This window comes from Diplotaxodon limnothrissa, linkage group LG13 (assembly GCF_057381915.1).
Source record: "Diplotaxodon limnothrissa isolate DT_005_m linkage group LG13, D_limnothrissa_male_GT1.1, whole genome shotgun sequence".
Taxonomy (NCBI): Eukaryota; Metazoa; Chordata; class Actinopteri; order Cichliformes; family Cichlidae; genus Diplotaxodon; species Diplotaxodon limnothrissa.
The window spans coordinates 11,315,756-11,332,054 of record NC_140608.1 but is presented as its reverse complement, the minus strand read 5'-3'; the positions used below and the strand labels follow the sequence as shown (position 1 = coordinate 11,332,054).

At 39.0% G+C, this 16,299-nt stretch overlaps 1 protein-coding gene across 1 annotated transcript in view; it reads left to right on the top strand.

Moving 5' to 3' along the window:
- The first annotated feature begins 312 nt into the window (after nt 1-312).
- pcsk2 (proprotein convertase subtilisin/kexin type 2) overlaps nt 313-16,299 on the top strand; it is a 28,275-nt gene continuing 12,288 nt past the window's right edge. The window contains exons 1-6 of the mRNA XM_085369184.1: nt 313-495; nt 2,326-2,430; nt 6,534-6,647; nt 7,080-7,188; nt 7,884-7,921; nt 15,769-15,845. Of these exons, the coding sequence (XP_085225310.1) occupies nt 313-495; nt 2,326-2,430; nt 6,534-6,647; nt 7,080-7,188; nt 7,884-7,921; nt 15,769-15,845 (626 nt within the window). The remainder of the gene's footprint in view (nt 496-2,325; nt 2,431-6,533; nt 6,648-7,079; nt 7,189-7,883; nt 7,922-15,768; nt 15,846-16,299) is intronic.

The following is a 16,299-nucleotide window of genomic DNA, read 5'->3' as shown; positions in this document are numbered from 1 at the left end:
GATGAATAACAGATGAGAGGAGGAAGAGATGGAGGAGGAGAGCTAGAAAGCTGAGGATGCAGGTTTGGTCCACAACCGCCCCAACTCGAAGCACACGGTAAGAGCGGGTACACCTCGGTGAAATCCAACTTCCAGTGCCACCATCAGCTGACGACGAGGAGATGCGTTCGCAAAAGCGTTGATTCGACACCTTTACATCCCGCTGTTCTTCCTCCTGTTCCTCCTCTTCGCTTCTCTGACGTGGAGCATCCCATACACTGATTTTACTCTGACGGGCAAGCAGACAAGGCATACTGACACAAGCCAGACACGATGCTTGGATCGCCCCGATATGGGACAGCCTTGGGATTTACAGTGCTGCTGAACGCGCTGCTGCTTGCGACGCAGGCTGCAGAAGGAGTCTTAACGGACCATTTTCTGGTTCAGTTGCATGAGGACGCACAGGATGAAGCGCACCAAGTTGCAACACAACATGGGTTCCAGAGTGCCCGAAAGGTAGGGATGCTCTGATTAAAAAAGCATCACGCAATCCTGGCAGCAACTGTTTTTCTTTTTCTTTTCTTTCTTTCTTAAGTAAACCGACCAATTGATAAACGAATAAATATTATTAAATGAAAATGTCAGCGCGAAATATTTCTGGTTGTTTAGTAACGTTTGTGGTCATTCTCGCTCTTTTAAAACAATCAGACATATTGCACGTAGTGAAACTATCCAGTAGAGGAGACATTGAGAAGCTTCTTCTGGTTTTCTTCTGGTTTGACTTCACTGCACTTTTTCTTGACTTGATGACGTCATTCTCACTGAACCGCAGGCCTTGTTTATTAGGTTTGCCACCGGCCGGTGGGCTAAATTCTATTTCAAAAACGCATCAAATTTCAGTGTCCTGCAAAAGGAAGATGCACCTGGAGCCATCTGTGAAAGATGCTGTCGAAGAAGAGACAAAACATTTCATGAACAAAACATCACACGAAGTTCTGGTTTGATATAATCCTCACAGTTTTGGACACCCCCTCCCCTTTTTTTAATGCTTCACATCAAAAAACAGCAAATTTACTTGGATACCTTGTTGGATGCCCTCTTTGTCAGAGACTGACATAGAAAAACACATTTTCCAATAAAATATAAAACACCTCTTTATTATTTGTCTTTTGCAGAGCACATAGTGTATTCACATTCATGGCCCTCCTTTGTCTCACCTGAGACAAATCAGATAGCTCGACAAATTTCGGATGCCTTTCAACATGTCAGAAGACTTAACAAGGCGTTTATGGCAGACTGATAGAAATAATTCCCCAGCAGTGTGTGTTCCTTGTCACATGTCAAAATAAATGTGTGGGTGAAATTGGCTGGAGCCTTAGTCAGTGAGGCGTAGCAGTGAACGGAGGGGTGTCTGCACAGCTCTGAATGAGGATGTGTGTTTTTTCTCCTCTCACCTCCACAGTAATAATAATAATAAAGAAAAGTGTTTGATTTGTATCTCATCATCATAATCTGATAACATCCTTGTGGTAGTTGTGCAGCATTGCTATTTCTGCTATGGCTTGCTCGCTTTCTTGTAGGCAATAGATCATCCCCTCCGTCTACTGCCTCCCAGGTTATGTAATCTGCAGCTATATTTGTCTTAATGGGATATGCGCCATTAAACAATGTCTGTGTTGTTTGAATTCTCTTCTTTTGTAGCTTAATTAACTAGACTGGGATACAGACAGGGGACACACATACAAATGTAAGCCTAAAGAGTGGCAAAAGAAAGACAGCAAAACAGATCTGTGATCAGCCAATGTAAAGCAATGATAATGATACTGCTACTGCTACTACTCTTAATCATCGCCACCATAATAATAACACATATTGTAATACTATGAGAACATTTCAATCTGACAAAAATGTTCAAATAAAAGAGCATTGGCAGATAAGGAGAATCTTTTGAGAAGTGTTACATTTTCACATTAGATCTGACAGCCGCATCTGAAACCATTTATTTTGAGGATTGACCTGTGCCCTGACTGTTACTAAAGCATAAGGGGGTCTTTAATCTGTGCACAGTGCTGGAGGGAACGCTCTGGATGATGCATCTCATTTCCCTCCCCATGTGACTTATTATGGTTGATCCCAATGCTGTTCTCCAGGCTTAACCGTCTGTGAAAGCCAGGGAGTCAGTGCCCTTGTTTCCATCTGGAAGATAACCTGCTATCCTCTTTCCTTTATGAACTATTGTATTTTGATTTGTCATTCACACTTTATGATTGCTGCCTCAACCCTCCCATCTGTATTTCTGCCCCTGATCCATTTCCCTGTCTTGTACTTCTTTTCTTTTCTTTCCAGCTTCCCTTCGGAGAAGGGCTCTTTCACCTCTACCCTCAGGATACTTCGAAGAGGCGGAGCAAACGCAGTGCCCGTAGGAGACAGCAGCTCCAAAAAGACAAAAGGGTAAGAATGCATATGACAATGAAACAATATACTGTGTATACATGTGTCTTTTTTCTATATGTAAAAAGTCCTGAATAAGAGATTTAACTTAAGCAGTGCTTGTTACAAAAAAGCAAGGTGCAGGTTCCAAGAAACATTCTAAATAAAGACAATACATAGATATAAACTCTCACAAGGACGGGATTTCACAAACCACTTGGCAAACAGCAGGCTAAAGAAATTCTAAGAAATGAAATAAACTACTACACAATCACCCTCATTTCATCAAACTGAAACTTCCAATGAGCTACTGAAGCAGAATCCTTTGGCTCCACATCTAGTTTAGTGCTTTATTGTGTATATAGTCATAGCAGTTTTACCACCAGTTCTCAATGAGAAATTGCAGTCCTTACGCAACTACAGGGTAATTATGCAGTAACACTATGATAAGCTGTGGCTCAGCCTAAGATTAACTGGTCGTCGTCCTGACTTTTTTTCTGTTTATTTTTCAGAAAAACAAAAAAAAAATAAAACTTGTTTTTCCCATCAGAGCCAAATAGAATGCAAGCAATTCCAAACCCAGCACTAAATAACATGCTAAAACGTAATACACTTGTTTTTGGACGTTATTTTAGATTTTATTTTTCATAATGTTGCAGTGAATCTAATTCCTTGTTTTATTTCATTTTTGTATTTTATGATTAGCATTTTCCTCAGAAACATTTTGATTGCACACAATAATAAACAGGGCCATTTCTTGGATTAGTCGGCGCTTCAGTGGTTCTGCATTTGCAGTAGTAAAAGCTGAGCTATATTAATGAGAAAAAGTGGCTTTTTTCTTCTTCTGACATCTGCTTTTCTAATGAAAATATACTTTCTTACAAAGTCTGGTGATGTTTATGTTGCACTTGGTTAAGTATGTAATCATTAATTTGGGATCTTAAATGTTTGGATTGGGTAATAAGTCGTGCAATGATCGATTTCCACATACAGTTTGTTACCTCTTGACAAACAATAGCTGTAAGTACGGTAAACATTATTCTCATTTTCAAGTAATCTTCTTATTGTTTGGGTTAATATTTAATAAGTCTACCCATTTACCACAATTTTTCCGCTCATAAGGCCTTACACACGTAAAGCAATGCCTTTTTTGGGGATTGCTTTGTAGCTAATGGCCTATGACAACCTCAAAGTAGAGATTAGTTTTGACCTGACTCGCCCACTTTGGGTTGCCAGTGGTTATTTCCCCTGTCACTGCTACAAGTCGCCCACTTCCACTGATGTTTTAATCTCAATTAACTGCTACTTGTCCTGTAAGACAAAGTCTCACAATAATATTTATTTTTTGTCTGACCAACTGTCCAATACCCCAAAATATAATCAGTTTACAGTAATGAAGAAAAGTATCAACTCTTACATTTATGGCAGTAAATATTTGCCCTTTTTGCTTGAAAAATAATTCAATCAATTATGAAGCAAGTGTAAATTATGGTAATCTCATGACAATAATGACACTGGACTCAGTCACAAATTGTTTCAGCTGTTTTTTCTTATATAAAAACCATGTATGCGCCGCATCTTGAAGCTCAGTACTGTTGTGTGCTGAGCTGTGTGTGTTCAGCTCTGTCCACTGTTGGATGCAGTGAAAGTGGAGGTCCTGCTGCAGACAATCAACTAACCTCTCTAATTGCGTTTGTGAGAGGTGCTAATGAAAATAAATGCGAGCCACTCTGACGAGCTAATTCTGCAAATGGAAGTGAGACAGCACGAACATGGGCAGGTCTACATTCCAGGTTTTAATCAGCTGCTTGACATGCTCACGTGTGACACCAAGGCTTTTGCTTTCTTTGGATTTCCAGAACCTATGAGGTCAACAAGTCTGATTTTATATTCTGTGTTTATAATTTTGACGTATCTTTCTGTCATTTCCCAACCTACAGTAATATCTCTCAGCTCTGTGAACATAAAAGAAAGATCTAATTGGTGGAAATTGTATTCCACAGCCCTAAATAAAGAAGCATTGTATTTAGTAGATATTATATTCTGTTAAACCTCTTTTTACCTGTAACTGAGTCATTAAACACTCATTTAACATGCAGTCTAATTGAGTAGCAGTATTGATGGAACTGGGTGGTGTCCCAAGAACCCTGTTATTCCTCAGATTCTATTAGTGGAGCGTGTTGACCCACTTCCGACCCAAATAATCTACTTGTATCTCTCCTTTGCATTTCTCTCTGTGCATACCTGTCTATACTTCCCTGCTTTTTCCCAGTTTATCCACTGATCCGTCCATCCATAATTCCTGAAATACACTTTTTTTAATGAGACATAGATAATATAATATAGCCTTTTAATAGAGATTAAAAGGCTATATTAAAAAGTGGGAATGGAACAAAGGTGGAATGTAGAACATTAAAAAAAATGTTGTGAGTGAGCAGCATCCCCTGACCCCGAAAGATGCACGCATGGAAAAGCCAGGAGGGAAATGAGGGCAGTGAGAAAGGAGACAGCCAGCACTGCTCTTTGATTTGGAGTGAACTGAAGCATTGTGAGCAGGCAGTGGCAAAGGCGGAGAGTGATGGCAGTGCATGGGCACTGTTTGATGTTGTGAGTGGGCAGTATGACATGCTGTCTCAAGGGAAATACCAACTCTCCTGCCAAGTAAAGGAATAAACTGCTGATGGATGGAAAGAAGACGAGGAAATGCCAGGATAATATAGATATTGCCGCTAGCCGCTCTGAATATGAATGCAATTTTGTGAAAACAAAAGTAATATAAGGCTAAAACAGCGATCTTACTTTAAGCAAGAGATCTTACTTTACAGAGTTAGTTTCTGTTTAGCTGATTTGTGTGCTCATTTACAGTTTCTTTGCCTCATGATTGTGTAGGGTATACCATAACAGGAGAGCCAGCTGAATAGGCTTTGGCCATTTTAGAAGGACACATTTAAGTGCTGCTCCGCTCTCTTATCTTTGCGGGTAAACACGCCAGACAATGCCTGTTTCTTTGTGACACACTAGAGGGAATTTGTGAAGGGTAAACATAAGAGGAACATTTAGCTGGAGACCTCTTTTGAAAATGAAGCTTTGAAATTGTGAAAAACACATTTAGTTTCTCACGTACAACCGCACAGAGAAATAGAGAGAATCAGAAACTGACCCAAAACCTTCAAATGAAATCATTGTCCATATGACCTTCAAGACAAGCAGAGTGTTGGCAATAAATTTCAAATTGAGAGCTTCTCTTCAGGCTTGGTTTAGCCAGTGCCAGACTCTAAAAGATTAAGTGGCTTGTTGTTCCTTTGCCTCTACTTCACATATTCAGCTTTTCCAAATGACTGAATATGGGTACAGTATTTTAGAGAGAGAGAGAGAGAGAGAAAAGTTAAACTGTCACAGGAGATGGGGTGCAGTTCCCAATTAGAATGACTAAATTGATAGGTTATTATTACTCCTGTCCTCAGTTGCTGACAGAGATGATGGCAGCGGAATAATGGGAGTGTTTTCTTAGCTCTATGATTTGAAGTGTGAGCAGAAATTAAATACAACATCGCTATCAAAGACAACCAGTCATTTTCATGCCAACCACCAGCTAATCAAGCAACTACATTTCATCCCAATCATTTATTTGTTCTGTCCTATGTTATCTTTCTGAGCTCGATAATGGTTATTGTGGCAGCATTCAGTAAGCATTTGTAATCCAAATCAGAGCTGTTCATCTGCTGAGATTTCTTTGATGATTCAGAGAAACACAAGCGTGTTTGCGAGTGTAATTGCTGTGGCTTTTGAGCATACTGACAAGGTGAGTTTGGGAGCCCCCGGCTCCAGCTGCAGCCACTCTTATTAGGAGAAAAAAAATAGCCTCTTTCATTTAGGTGATGTTCTGCCTTCACGGTACAGTAGAGCACAGCTGGGTTTTGTGATTTCCTGTGCACAGAGCAATCCCAGGCAACATCTCAAGCGTCATATCAAGCAGAATCTTATTGCTTCTGTGCTCCAGCATAAACACACCTGGGTTTCATTTGGCTCTTTGTATGATTCTTTTCAAAATGTGTGTGAGATCATTGTTGATTTTAAACTGACATTGACCTGACTTTTTTTTCTTTTTTCCCTTTCCCCCGCAGGTGAAGAATGTCATGGAACAGGAGGGATTCAGTCGTCAGAAGCGAGGCTACAGAAATATCAACGATATTGAAGTTAACATGAGTGACCCTCTATTCACCAAGCAGTGGTATCTGGTGAGTAATAAGCCAGCTAGCTGTCTGCGTGAAGCCTGACCTTTAGCACCAGCCCACATTTTTTCCACCTTAATTACTCAGAGACCGACCATATTCCCTACCGCCTTCTGTATGAACATTGTTATTCTTTGTTAAATTAGCCTGGCAAATATCATGCCATCTCATCTCTGCATTCATGTTGCCTAGTTTCCCCTCGTTTACATTAACCGGTGAGCATGAATTTGATGCTGTAACAAGCTCGCTTTCATTCATCTGGCATGTCAGATGAATCTGCTGACATTTACTTCCCCTTCCTTTCAAAATCACCCTCAAGCAGTCCTTATCCATAACATCCTGCACATACACACATTCTGCATGTTGACTAATTTCCTAATGGTGGCTCACCTGGGTGCCATGAGTCATGGACGTTCTCCATATTGTCTGAGTGATTAGATAAACACAGGCCAGGCAGACGGGACCCCTGGGCTGGATCTTAATGTGGCTGAAGCTTGGCAACTGGGCTACACAGGCAAAGGAGTTACCATCGCAATCATGGATGACGGTGAGTATAAAATCCTTAATTTATAACCAGGAGCACTGTCTGGAAGCACTTAATCACACCTCCAAATATCCATCGAGCCGATTTATTTGTATATGTTGAACTTAATAAAGAATGTATCTTGGTTCTGATTAATTTGTCTCCCTGTTTGAGGGGACTCACAGCATGAAATCAGGATTTACTGACCAGGTTTTCAAACAGCCGCATGTCATTGTGCAATAAAAAAAACCAGAAACCTCTTTCTCCTTTAGTATGCATGCTGTTTTTTTTTATACACACAAAGAAGCATTTAATCATTTTTGTATATATTGAATATTACCATTACAACTGTTGAATCCAAGCTGACAGGCTCAATTTTCTAGTTTAAAGTCCAAAGATACAACTGCATTTGATTTCATTATATTTGAGACGCTGGGCCCTGTGATTGTGGAATATTAATTTTAGAGATTGTTAACATGTAATTTTTTTTCTTTTCCCAGTTCGTTAATCATCTAAATTGAATTGCGCAATTTGAGTCATTTGCAAATTTGTGAAAAGTTGTGTCAGAATAATATCATTCATCATTATCCTCATTATCAAGCATTCAGAATATAATAAAGCAAAAAGGAAACCATGATATAAAAATGGCAAGATATTTTGCTATCCTCTGTGATGCATGCTATATGACTCAATATTAATTAAAAAAAGTCCCATTTCAGGTATTGACTATCTACATCCAGACCTGGCATCAAATTATGTGAGTACATACATTTTCTTTTAATGTCATACTTTCCTTCATTTGCGTAAAGTGCTGTTAATAAACAAAGCAGGAGTTTAGGTCGAGGATTTCATGGGCTTCGTGTGGTTTGTCATTGCCAGTGACAGGTGCTTTCCAAGTTGCCTTCATGGCTGCTGAGTCTCCTTGTGTTCCCGGAGGACGCAGAGGCAGGCAGACGGCCAGCCAAGCTGTTTAATGTTAATGCACACTGCACTGTAGCAGGCACAATGGCAGGCCGATCTGTCACAAGCAGAGATAATGCCAGGGTAGTTGGTGCTGCATAATGTGATGCTCTATCTCCAGAATACTGATAAAACCTTAAAGGACAAGAGGGATTGCTAAATGGAACACGGCCTTGAAGGTTCAGTCTGATTACACTATAACTTGTGCAGTTTCATCAGTGTGTCTGCATTGTGGTGTCTTCTTCAATCTAGGGATGAACAAATGCAAACCTTCTAAAGAAACTCTAATGCTTTGTTGAGTTCAAAATCCTCCTACTTGAAAACTGATGTTTATGGTATTTTAGGCTTTTATCTAAAAATGCCAAGAGTTTTGGCTCTTTTTTCAGCTGTTTGCTTATGTTTTGTTTCCAGGAGATTATCCTGATGCAAAGGGCTTTCTGTTTGTACTTGTCTGCTGTAGCTATTGCTCATTAAATGTGGCTTGTTTTTTCCCCCTGTCATGCATGTATCCATTTTTGCCTGCCTTTGCATGTCTTGCCTGTGAACAGAGATGAGCTGTGGCCCAAAAATAACACAGCCTCAGCTGTGTTGATGCGGGAGCATCCTCCGCTGGATTGATGGATCATGCTGTGCATAGATCCAAAGTGTGTGTCTGTGTGCGTGGCACTGTGTATGTAATCCTGTGGTGCTATTGTTGTTGTGCTTTTTTATAGACCTAGACATACCTAGAAAACCCCCCCGAAACAAAACAAAGAAAACATTAAAAACCATTTTGAGTTGATCTCGAGTCGTTACTTTGAATTGATTATGTGGTAGAGCTGCTTTGAGGAGACAAATGTCAGCTCTTGCAAGGGTTTTAGGCTGCTTGTTTTTCAAGATCATAATGCTACAGTTTACGAGATACATTTTGATATGACAAATAAAAAGCGAGGCTGTGTTTTATTTGCAAGGGCAAGAGTAATAGTGCTTCACAAGATTCACAAAAACACACATCTCACAATTCAAGTCTTTCACTATATTCTAACAAGTTCTATATATTGTTTTTACTACCATCAAAAAAATTAAAGAACTGAATATAAAATAATAGTAGTAAAAATCACAGGCAAAATAACAGACATTGAATCTGATTTAATTCCTACAGATGAGAATGGAGTTGATCTTTCTTTGTATCTCAGCACGCAGACAATCTGCATGGGCCTTGTAGTTATAGTAAAATGTTGAAAACAGGACCCAATGGTGTTGGTGACCCTTGCAAGCCTGGAATGAAAAGTTCATTTTATTTCGCTTTTTTCAATTTCTAAATAACAATGACATAATTGCCTGAATAAACTGACTGTGTGATTTGAGCTTGATTGCCTAAAATACCAACTCTCACCCCTTACAAATGAAACAAAATGGTTTGGTCCACCCCATACCAGGACTGCCCTTTGCAGCACTGATAATATTTTATTTATTCTACCTTGGGGACCGTGAGCCACTGTATCCACACAGAAAAGAAAGCAAGAAGAGGGAGAGAAAGCAAACAAAAGGACATCGCCTGTTAACAAAGGTTAGCATAGCTCACGTAGAAGGTTAAGTATTGTTCAGTTATCAGCAGTTGTTAAAAACAGTGAATTATAGTCGAAATTAACCAGCACAACAGCCAGAAAGAGTGAAGTAGTAACAGGTCCCTCTCCAAAAGGATGCACAAGATGTGACAAAAGGTGAAGTCCCATAGCTGCAATGAAGAGCTGTTTCAGCTGAAAGCTTAGCACTAAGCTTTACTGTATGTTGGACCAGCTGTTCTGAGCTGCCAGGTATTTTGAGGAAGCCTTTGTATTCCAGGCTGATGAAACAGTATGCTAAAATACCACAGTGACACTTCACTATATTTAGCATGGTTCTAATGAAACAGCATGAGGCAGCAGATAACTGAAACAATTTTTCAAAAGTGGATACATACATGAGAGTTTTTTCGCTTCTTCCTCTGCAGCCATTAGTTTGAAAAGTCCCATGAGCCGGGTGAAATTTAGGAATGTTGCAGTTGGGCAGTCATTCCCTTCCTAGGAAACAACTGCTTCACTACAAAGATTCAACCACTGGATAAATTTCAGCATTTAACTTTTGATTTATCTGCATTCTACCATAGGAAAACCAAGTTAATTCAAACATGGCCCATTTATCCCCCTGAAGTTCAGTGAAATTCGTGTATTTAATGCATGAAGACTTCTTTACCCATGGCTCAGCTCTTCTATGTCTTGTCATCAATTTATTATTGTTATTATCATTGTTATTAACAGGGTAACACTAACACCGATAGACAGATAACTACATCACACCAGCAGCCACTTTAGAACCACCAGTTAACCTGGTAAGCCCGTCTTTGGACAGACTCAAACACAGAACCTTCTTACTGTGAGGTGACCGGTAGCTCTGTGCTGATACACTGATATAACTAATCTAACTACATTACGTATAGTATTTAATGCTGTCAGTTAGTGTTCTCTTTGTTCTATCCTCTCCTGGTTTATATAATGCCCTTCTACTCTCACGTAACACTCAAATCCTTTTTTACACTGCAAACTGGATCCACAGACACAATTTCAACACTCACAGACACGTGAGCCCACATGGATGTCTCAGGAGATATGTGGGGTTCAAAGGTCTAAATAACTAATGACTCTGACTTCTAAATTCAACTTCTATATTGTTGAATGTCTGTGGTTGTAAAAGCATTTTAGAATCTTTTAGATTCTTTATACTGAAAATGACAATCATCTTGGTTTTCAAATGACTAATGAGCTTTCTCAAGAAAGTAATCATAAGAGTATAAATACTGATTTTGGCACTTGTATCCACCTGTAAATGATTTCTCTATAACGTTAAGTAATCGGCTGCACTGCGTGTTGAATGAGTGGCGTGCCATGAAACAACCAAGGCATTTTGAAGAAGCCAGTGTGTTTCAGGCTGATGAGATGGCATTTTAAAATACCACAGTGATGCCGCTTGTTAATTTAGTTTGTTACTTATATGGGCATGGATGCGTTTCTTTAGCTTTTGCTACTTCAAATCAAACGGCACACAAACACTCTTGTGCGTACACTCTTGCAAATGTTTTCATGTATCGCTAAATTATCAGATATGCAAAGATATGCCATGTATGAGATCTCTAACTTTTGTGTTTGATAACATTTAAGGATAATTTAATTATTTACAATTATTATGGTGTTTCTAGGGGTGTGACCTTAGCACCAAAAAGGTTGAAATCTGCATAAGACTGTAAACAGATTAAGACACTAATAGTATTTTGAGACATAAGGGTTGAAATGTGAGCGGATTTCAAACTGTGCTGATTCATGGACATATTCTAGATTTTTATTAAATGAAAATGTAATTACTGGCTGATTTCAGTGACCACTACAGATTGCTGTGTATGGTTGTCAGAGCAATTTTCTTTCTTTTTTTTTTTAGTCAAAAGTTGCATGAGCGATATGGCACAAGAAAGAGACTGCTTATTTATAGGGGCCATAGTTCTGAGACAAGTGCATGCAACTTGATCAATGGTGTTATTTGTTATTCGCTTTAGAGGATATAACATTTGTCTTTTCTCTTTTAAATTGAACTTTGTGAAAGGTTGTAATATTGAGTTTTAGGTCCTTTCTGAGGAATGTCATGTTGTTTTCTGTAATGGAGAGATGTCTTCACAAAGACTTTTTAAAAGATTTTAAAGGGAATTATGTGGCCTAAGATTATGTCCACTAAAACTGAGAATAGGCAGTGTAAACTCCCTGAAATTGGTTGGGACCTTGTACTATAGTTAAAGTGTTTTGCCAAGGGCTTCCAAGAAATCGTGCATTAACTTTCCTACATTATAAATTTGCTTATCAGCACTAGTGGCCTGTTGAAATCTGTCCTGATAACATGATAAATGGTTCTGGGAGAGATACATAAGAAAGTTTTGTCTGAGTTTCCCCCTTCATCACCAACATACCTCAGGAAATAAAACAAATTTTAACTACTTAGAGCAATTTCTCAGGGGTCCCATTAATATGTCGTATTACACTGACTTGGTCCAGTCATTCCCATGTTGGGCCGGACAAAACAACATGATTTGTAAAATAAGGAGAGGGTTAGATTAACATCTTTAAGCTCTTCTTAAATGTTTTCAGTATTTTCAGTACTTTTACCACTTCAGGTTAAAAAGTTAAAAGTAGTGTTTAAATAAAGCCATAGTAAAATTTAAAGGTGAAATATCTCTTTGACAGGATATCTTAAAAAGGCTTAGTGTAAATGTGGCAAGAGCCCTGTCCGGATACATCTTCTCCTTTTGGCCCGATAAGCCAAAAAGCTGACAGAAATATGGAGTAAACGAAGTTGTACAGTTGTACAGTTGCACAACCTTACTTTGCAGCTGTCAATTGAGTGAATGAGCTGTTAACTCGTGTGATCTAATTCTTACTATAGCTGACTCTAGAAAAAAAAAAATACTTGCCTCACTACCACATGAGCATGGATGGATGACAAGTTTGCTTCATTGTTCACTTAAGTACCATAAGCTCATGTGACAGTGAACAGCTAGTGGTTGCTGGGGAAAGCTGACGAGGCTGAGGCTCGGCAGAATCCATTATTCCGACTGTTGCTGTGCACAGGACAGCAGAGAAAGAGTAGAGCCTGATTGATAGCAGAAGAAGAGCTTGAGAAGCACAGAAAGTCATTCATCGACAGGCTTGGTGTCATTTATTACTAGGGCTCAGGACTTTTCACTTCATTTAATAAAAGACAACAAGGACACACTTCTGCGTCTGACGTGGACTCAAAATCTATTAGGGAACGGCATGTTCTAGTTTCAAATGTTTCTGCTCTGAGTATTAACATTTAAAGACAAAACTTTAGATTTCTAACTTTGCTTTTGTTGAGCCATATGTTATATGTAATTTTTGTGTGGCATCATACCTACTTAGAGCACGAAAAGAGGAAACCAAATGTCACAAATACTTTAGGTAACTTTCACCTTTCTGTTTATTACAATTACATAGTTATGAAGTGATCTCCATCACGTAACCCTAGTGGCTCTAAGTATTTGTACTGTCCTCTAGTTGTCTGCTCCACATTGTGATAATTACAGTGTTTCTCCATTGGGTCACTAAGCTATTGTCGTTTTTCTTCTTCCATTGTTGCTGACTGAGTCATCTCCTCCAAATGCCAGCCTACACAGCTCACAATCTGCAGCATGGAAACAGCCTCCAAGAATGATCTGATGTATTTGGGTCTGTAGCTAATGAACAGTGCTGTGTTTTCTCCGTGACCACACAAAGCGGCATGTTATAGGGACTAAATACACAGCTCAAAACAGGATGCACTCCAAGTGACAAGAGTGACAAGTAAAGGAGAGACTTCACCTGCTGCAATAAGTCAATAGGTCATTTTGTATTAAAGTAAGAACAAGTGTAGTGTTTACCCGAGGATGTCTTACTGTGTGTGAATATCTTCCAGACATGGTTATTCTGATAATTCTGTTGACTGGGTTACTATCTGTCAGCGGATGTGTGTCTGTCTCCTGCATTTTCTTTCTCTTGCTTTTCCGTTGCTGTTTGCTCTGATCATATTACTTTTGGCCATGTGGAATTAAATGTTGGCAGTGATTTGGCCATTACTTTCTCAGTTTGAAATCCCCACTGTGACCACACATTACTTTAGTATTGCCGCAGATTAAATATTGGTAGTTAAGTGTTGCATGAAGGTGTTCAAATGAGTTTTAATGTATAAACCATACTGTAAGTTTATTAGGATAAGCTAGCTAAATCTAATACAGTCGAATACAATTCTGCACTACAATAAATCATGTCTTTATGAAGGTTAGACAATAATGTTCAATGCTGATGTAAGCTTTTCTATGCTGCTCTAAGGTATTGTGCAAAAGTCTCGAGCCGCCACTCATTTCTTTATATTTTGCTTCCAAAGAACCAGGCCAGACTTTTTAAAGTGATCTAGGCCAACAATTCTCCAGGCTTTCTAAAGGTCTTTCAGTGTTTTTCTTTGGACATTGACTGCTTCTTTACTGAGTCTTATCTTTTTAATTTCAGAGGAATTGGTTTTTTTTTGTTTATTTGTTTTAGCCACTTAGCACTGACCTATCAATCTTTCAAACATAAAAAGGCATATATCTTAAAGGATGAATCAGTATTGTCTAGATAACATTTGTTCTATGGTGACAACTTGGCAAAGAACCAATTTGTTCCAATTTTCTTAGCTGAATCTGTGAAAAATGTCAAAGATAACACAGTTTGACTTGCATGAAATATATTTTTTTCAGTAAGGTGAAAAAAAATAGCTATTAAATGAAAACCTAGGCAAGTCTTGGCATAGTGTGCAGTGTGTCCTTAAGAAGAATTGAAGAAACTGGACAAGTGGAGGACAAAAGAGGAAGTACTAGGCTTAAAAAACTACTACAGTTGAACAGTATTTGAAAGTCATGTACTCAAAAATAGGAAAACAAACAAAAGACCTGCCAGAAGACCTGAGAGATGCATCTGTCATTTCAGTTGATTCATCGACTTTTTTCTGAAGTCTTAACAGAAATGATCTCAATAAAAGTGTGGCTGTCAAGGACTGAGTCATTCTTCAGGTAGGGAAACAGGTTGAGGTATGCCAAATTACACAAGAACTGGCAGGTATGAACTGAATGATAAATCCATCTTTGATTCAAATATCAGTATGTATGAAAGAGGTCAGGTAAAACAGTGAGAGTTGAAGTCATCTGTGAAACATAGTGGTGGGTCTGGTATAGTTTAAGGTGGCATTTCAGGCACTGGTGTTGGAAATCTTTTCACAATTGTGGAAATTATGATCACGGAAAAGTATTTTGGTCCAACACACCATGTTGTAGCATGTCTGGAAATACTCTAATTGGCAATGACTGCATTGTTCAGCATGGCAATGAGGTCAAATATAAAAGCATAAAAGATAGAAAAACACATAATGGACACTATCATTCATGGACTGGCCTCCCCAGAGCCTGGACCTCAGCATTGTAGCAGTGTGATCATCTTGACACGCAATGGAGGAAAACTCAACCAACACAAAAAGAAAAGCTTTGAATGCCCTTCAAGAAACTCAGAGAGTTATTTCTGAAGACAACTTTAAAGAATTCCCAGAAAACCTAAGAGAGTTCAAGCTGTGTAAATAAAGGTGGTCAGACCAAATAATGACTATTGTCTTATATATTCTGTTTTCATGTATGATTGCAAATGCTCCAAAAGACTACTTCACCTATTTTCCATTTTCCATGCAACATATAAAGGAATGTGCAAAGAAATTGTTTTTTTTGTTTTGTTTTGTTTTTTAACAAAAACAATATCAGACTAGATGTAGCCTGCCTTCACTGCTGCTTCATGCTGTAGTTTTGGCAAAAAAAAAGTGAATGAAAACATTTCTAAAAATGCCTAAATCTTCCCTGAGCTGCAGGTTGGGTGGCTAGATTTACCTGATTAGCTTCCGCACTAGCAAGCTTAGAATTCAAAATCACCCCTGACCGGTGCATAAGGATGACAGAACAGACTGTGATAAGGTCAGCACTTGACTGTGAAATGCTCTGCCCTGTCGTCTCTCCTGCTGTTTTTCTGTCTCTATGTTGTTTTCGTAAATGCATCCATTCGGTCCTTTCAGAATGCCGATGCCAGCTATGACTTCAGCAGCAATGACCCGTTCCCATTTCCGCGCTACACAGATGACTGGTTTAACAGGTAAAGCTCGCCCAGACATTGCCTATTTCTATATACACATACTCAGTGTGTTTTTGTGTGCACGTGTGTGCTCTCCCTAGAGTCTGGCAGCTCTCTTCTATTGATTTTCTCTCCACATAGTTCCATTAAGACATAATGGTGTGGTATAAACAGAGCTGTTGTCCAACACAAGAGAATAGAAAACACAATGGCTATTTTTAGCTTCTCACTTGGAGGAGATAAGGTGGATAAAGGCGGACAACCACAAGTCTAGTCTCCTCTCAGGGACAAGTGTTCATGGTGGTGACCTTCTGTCTGATAACGTCTTATCTGCCTCCCAATCACACCAGGGGATCCACTACCACTACAACACATATGGAGCAAAGGAGCAAAGAGAACTATATTCTTTCTCTATCTCTCCTTCTGTACCTCCATCTGCTCAGCTATATCTACATATGTGCAAGTGTCTGTTACA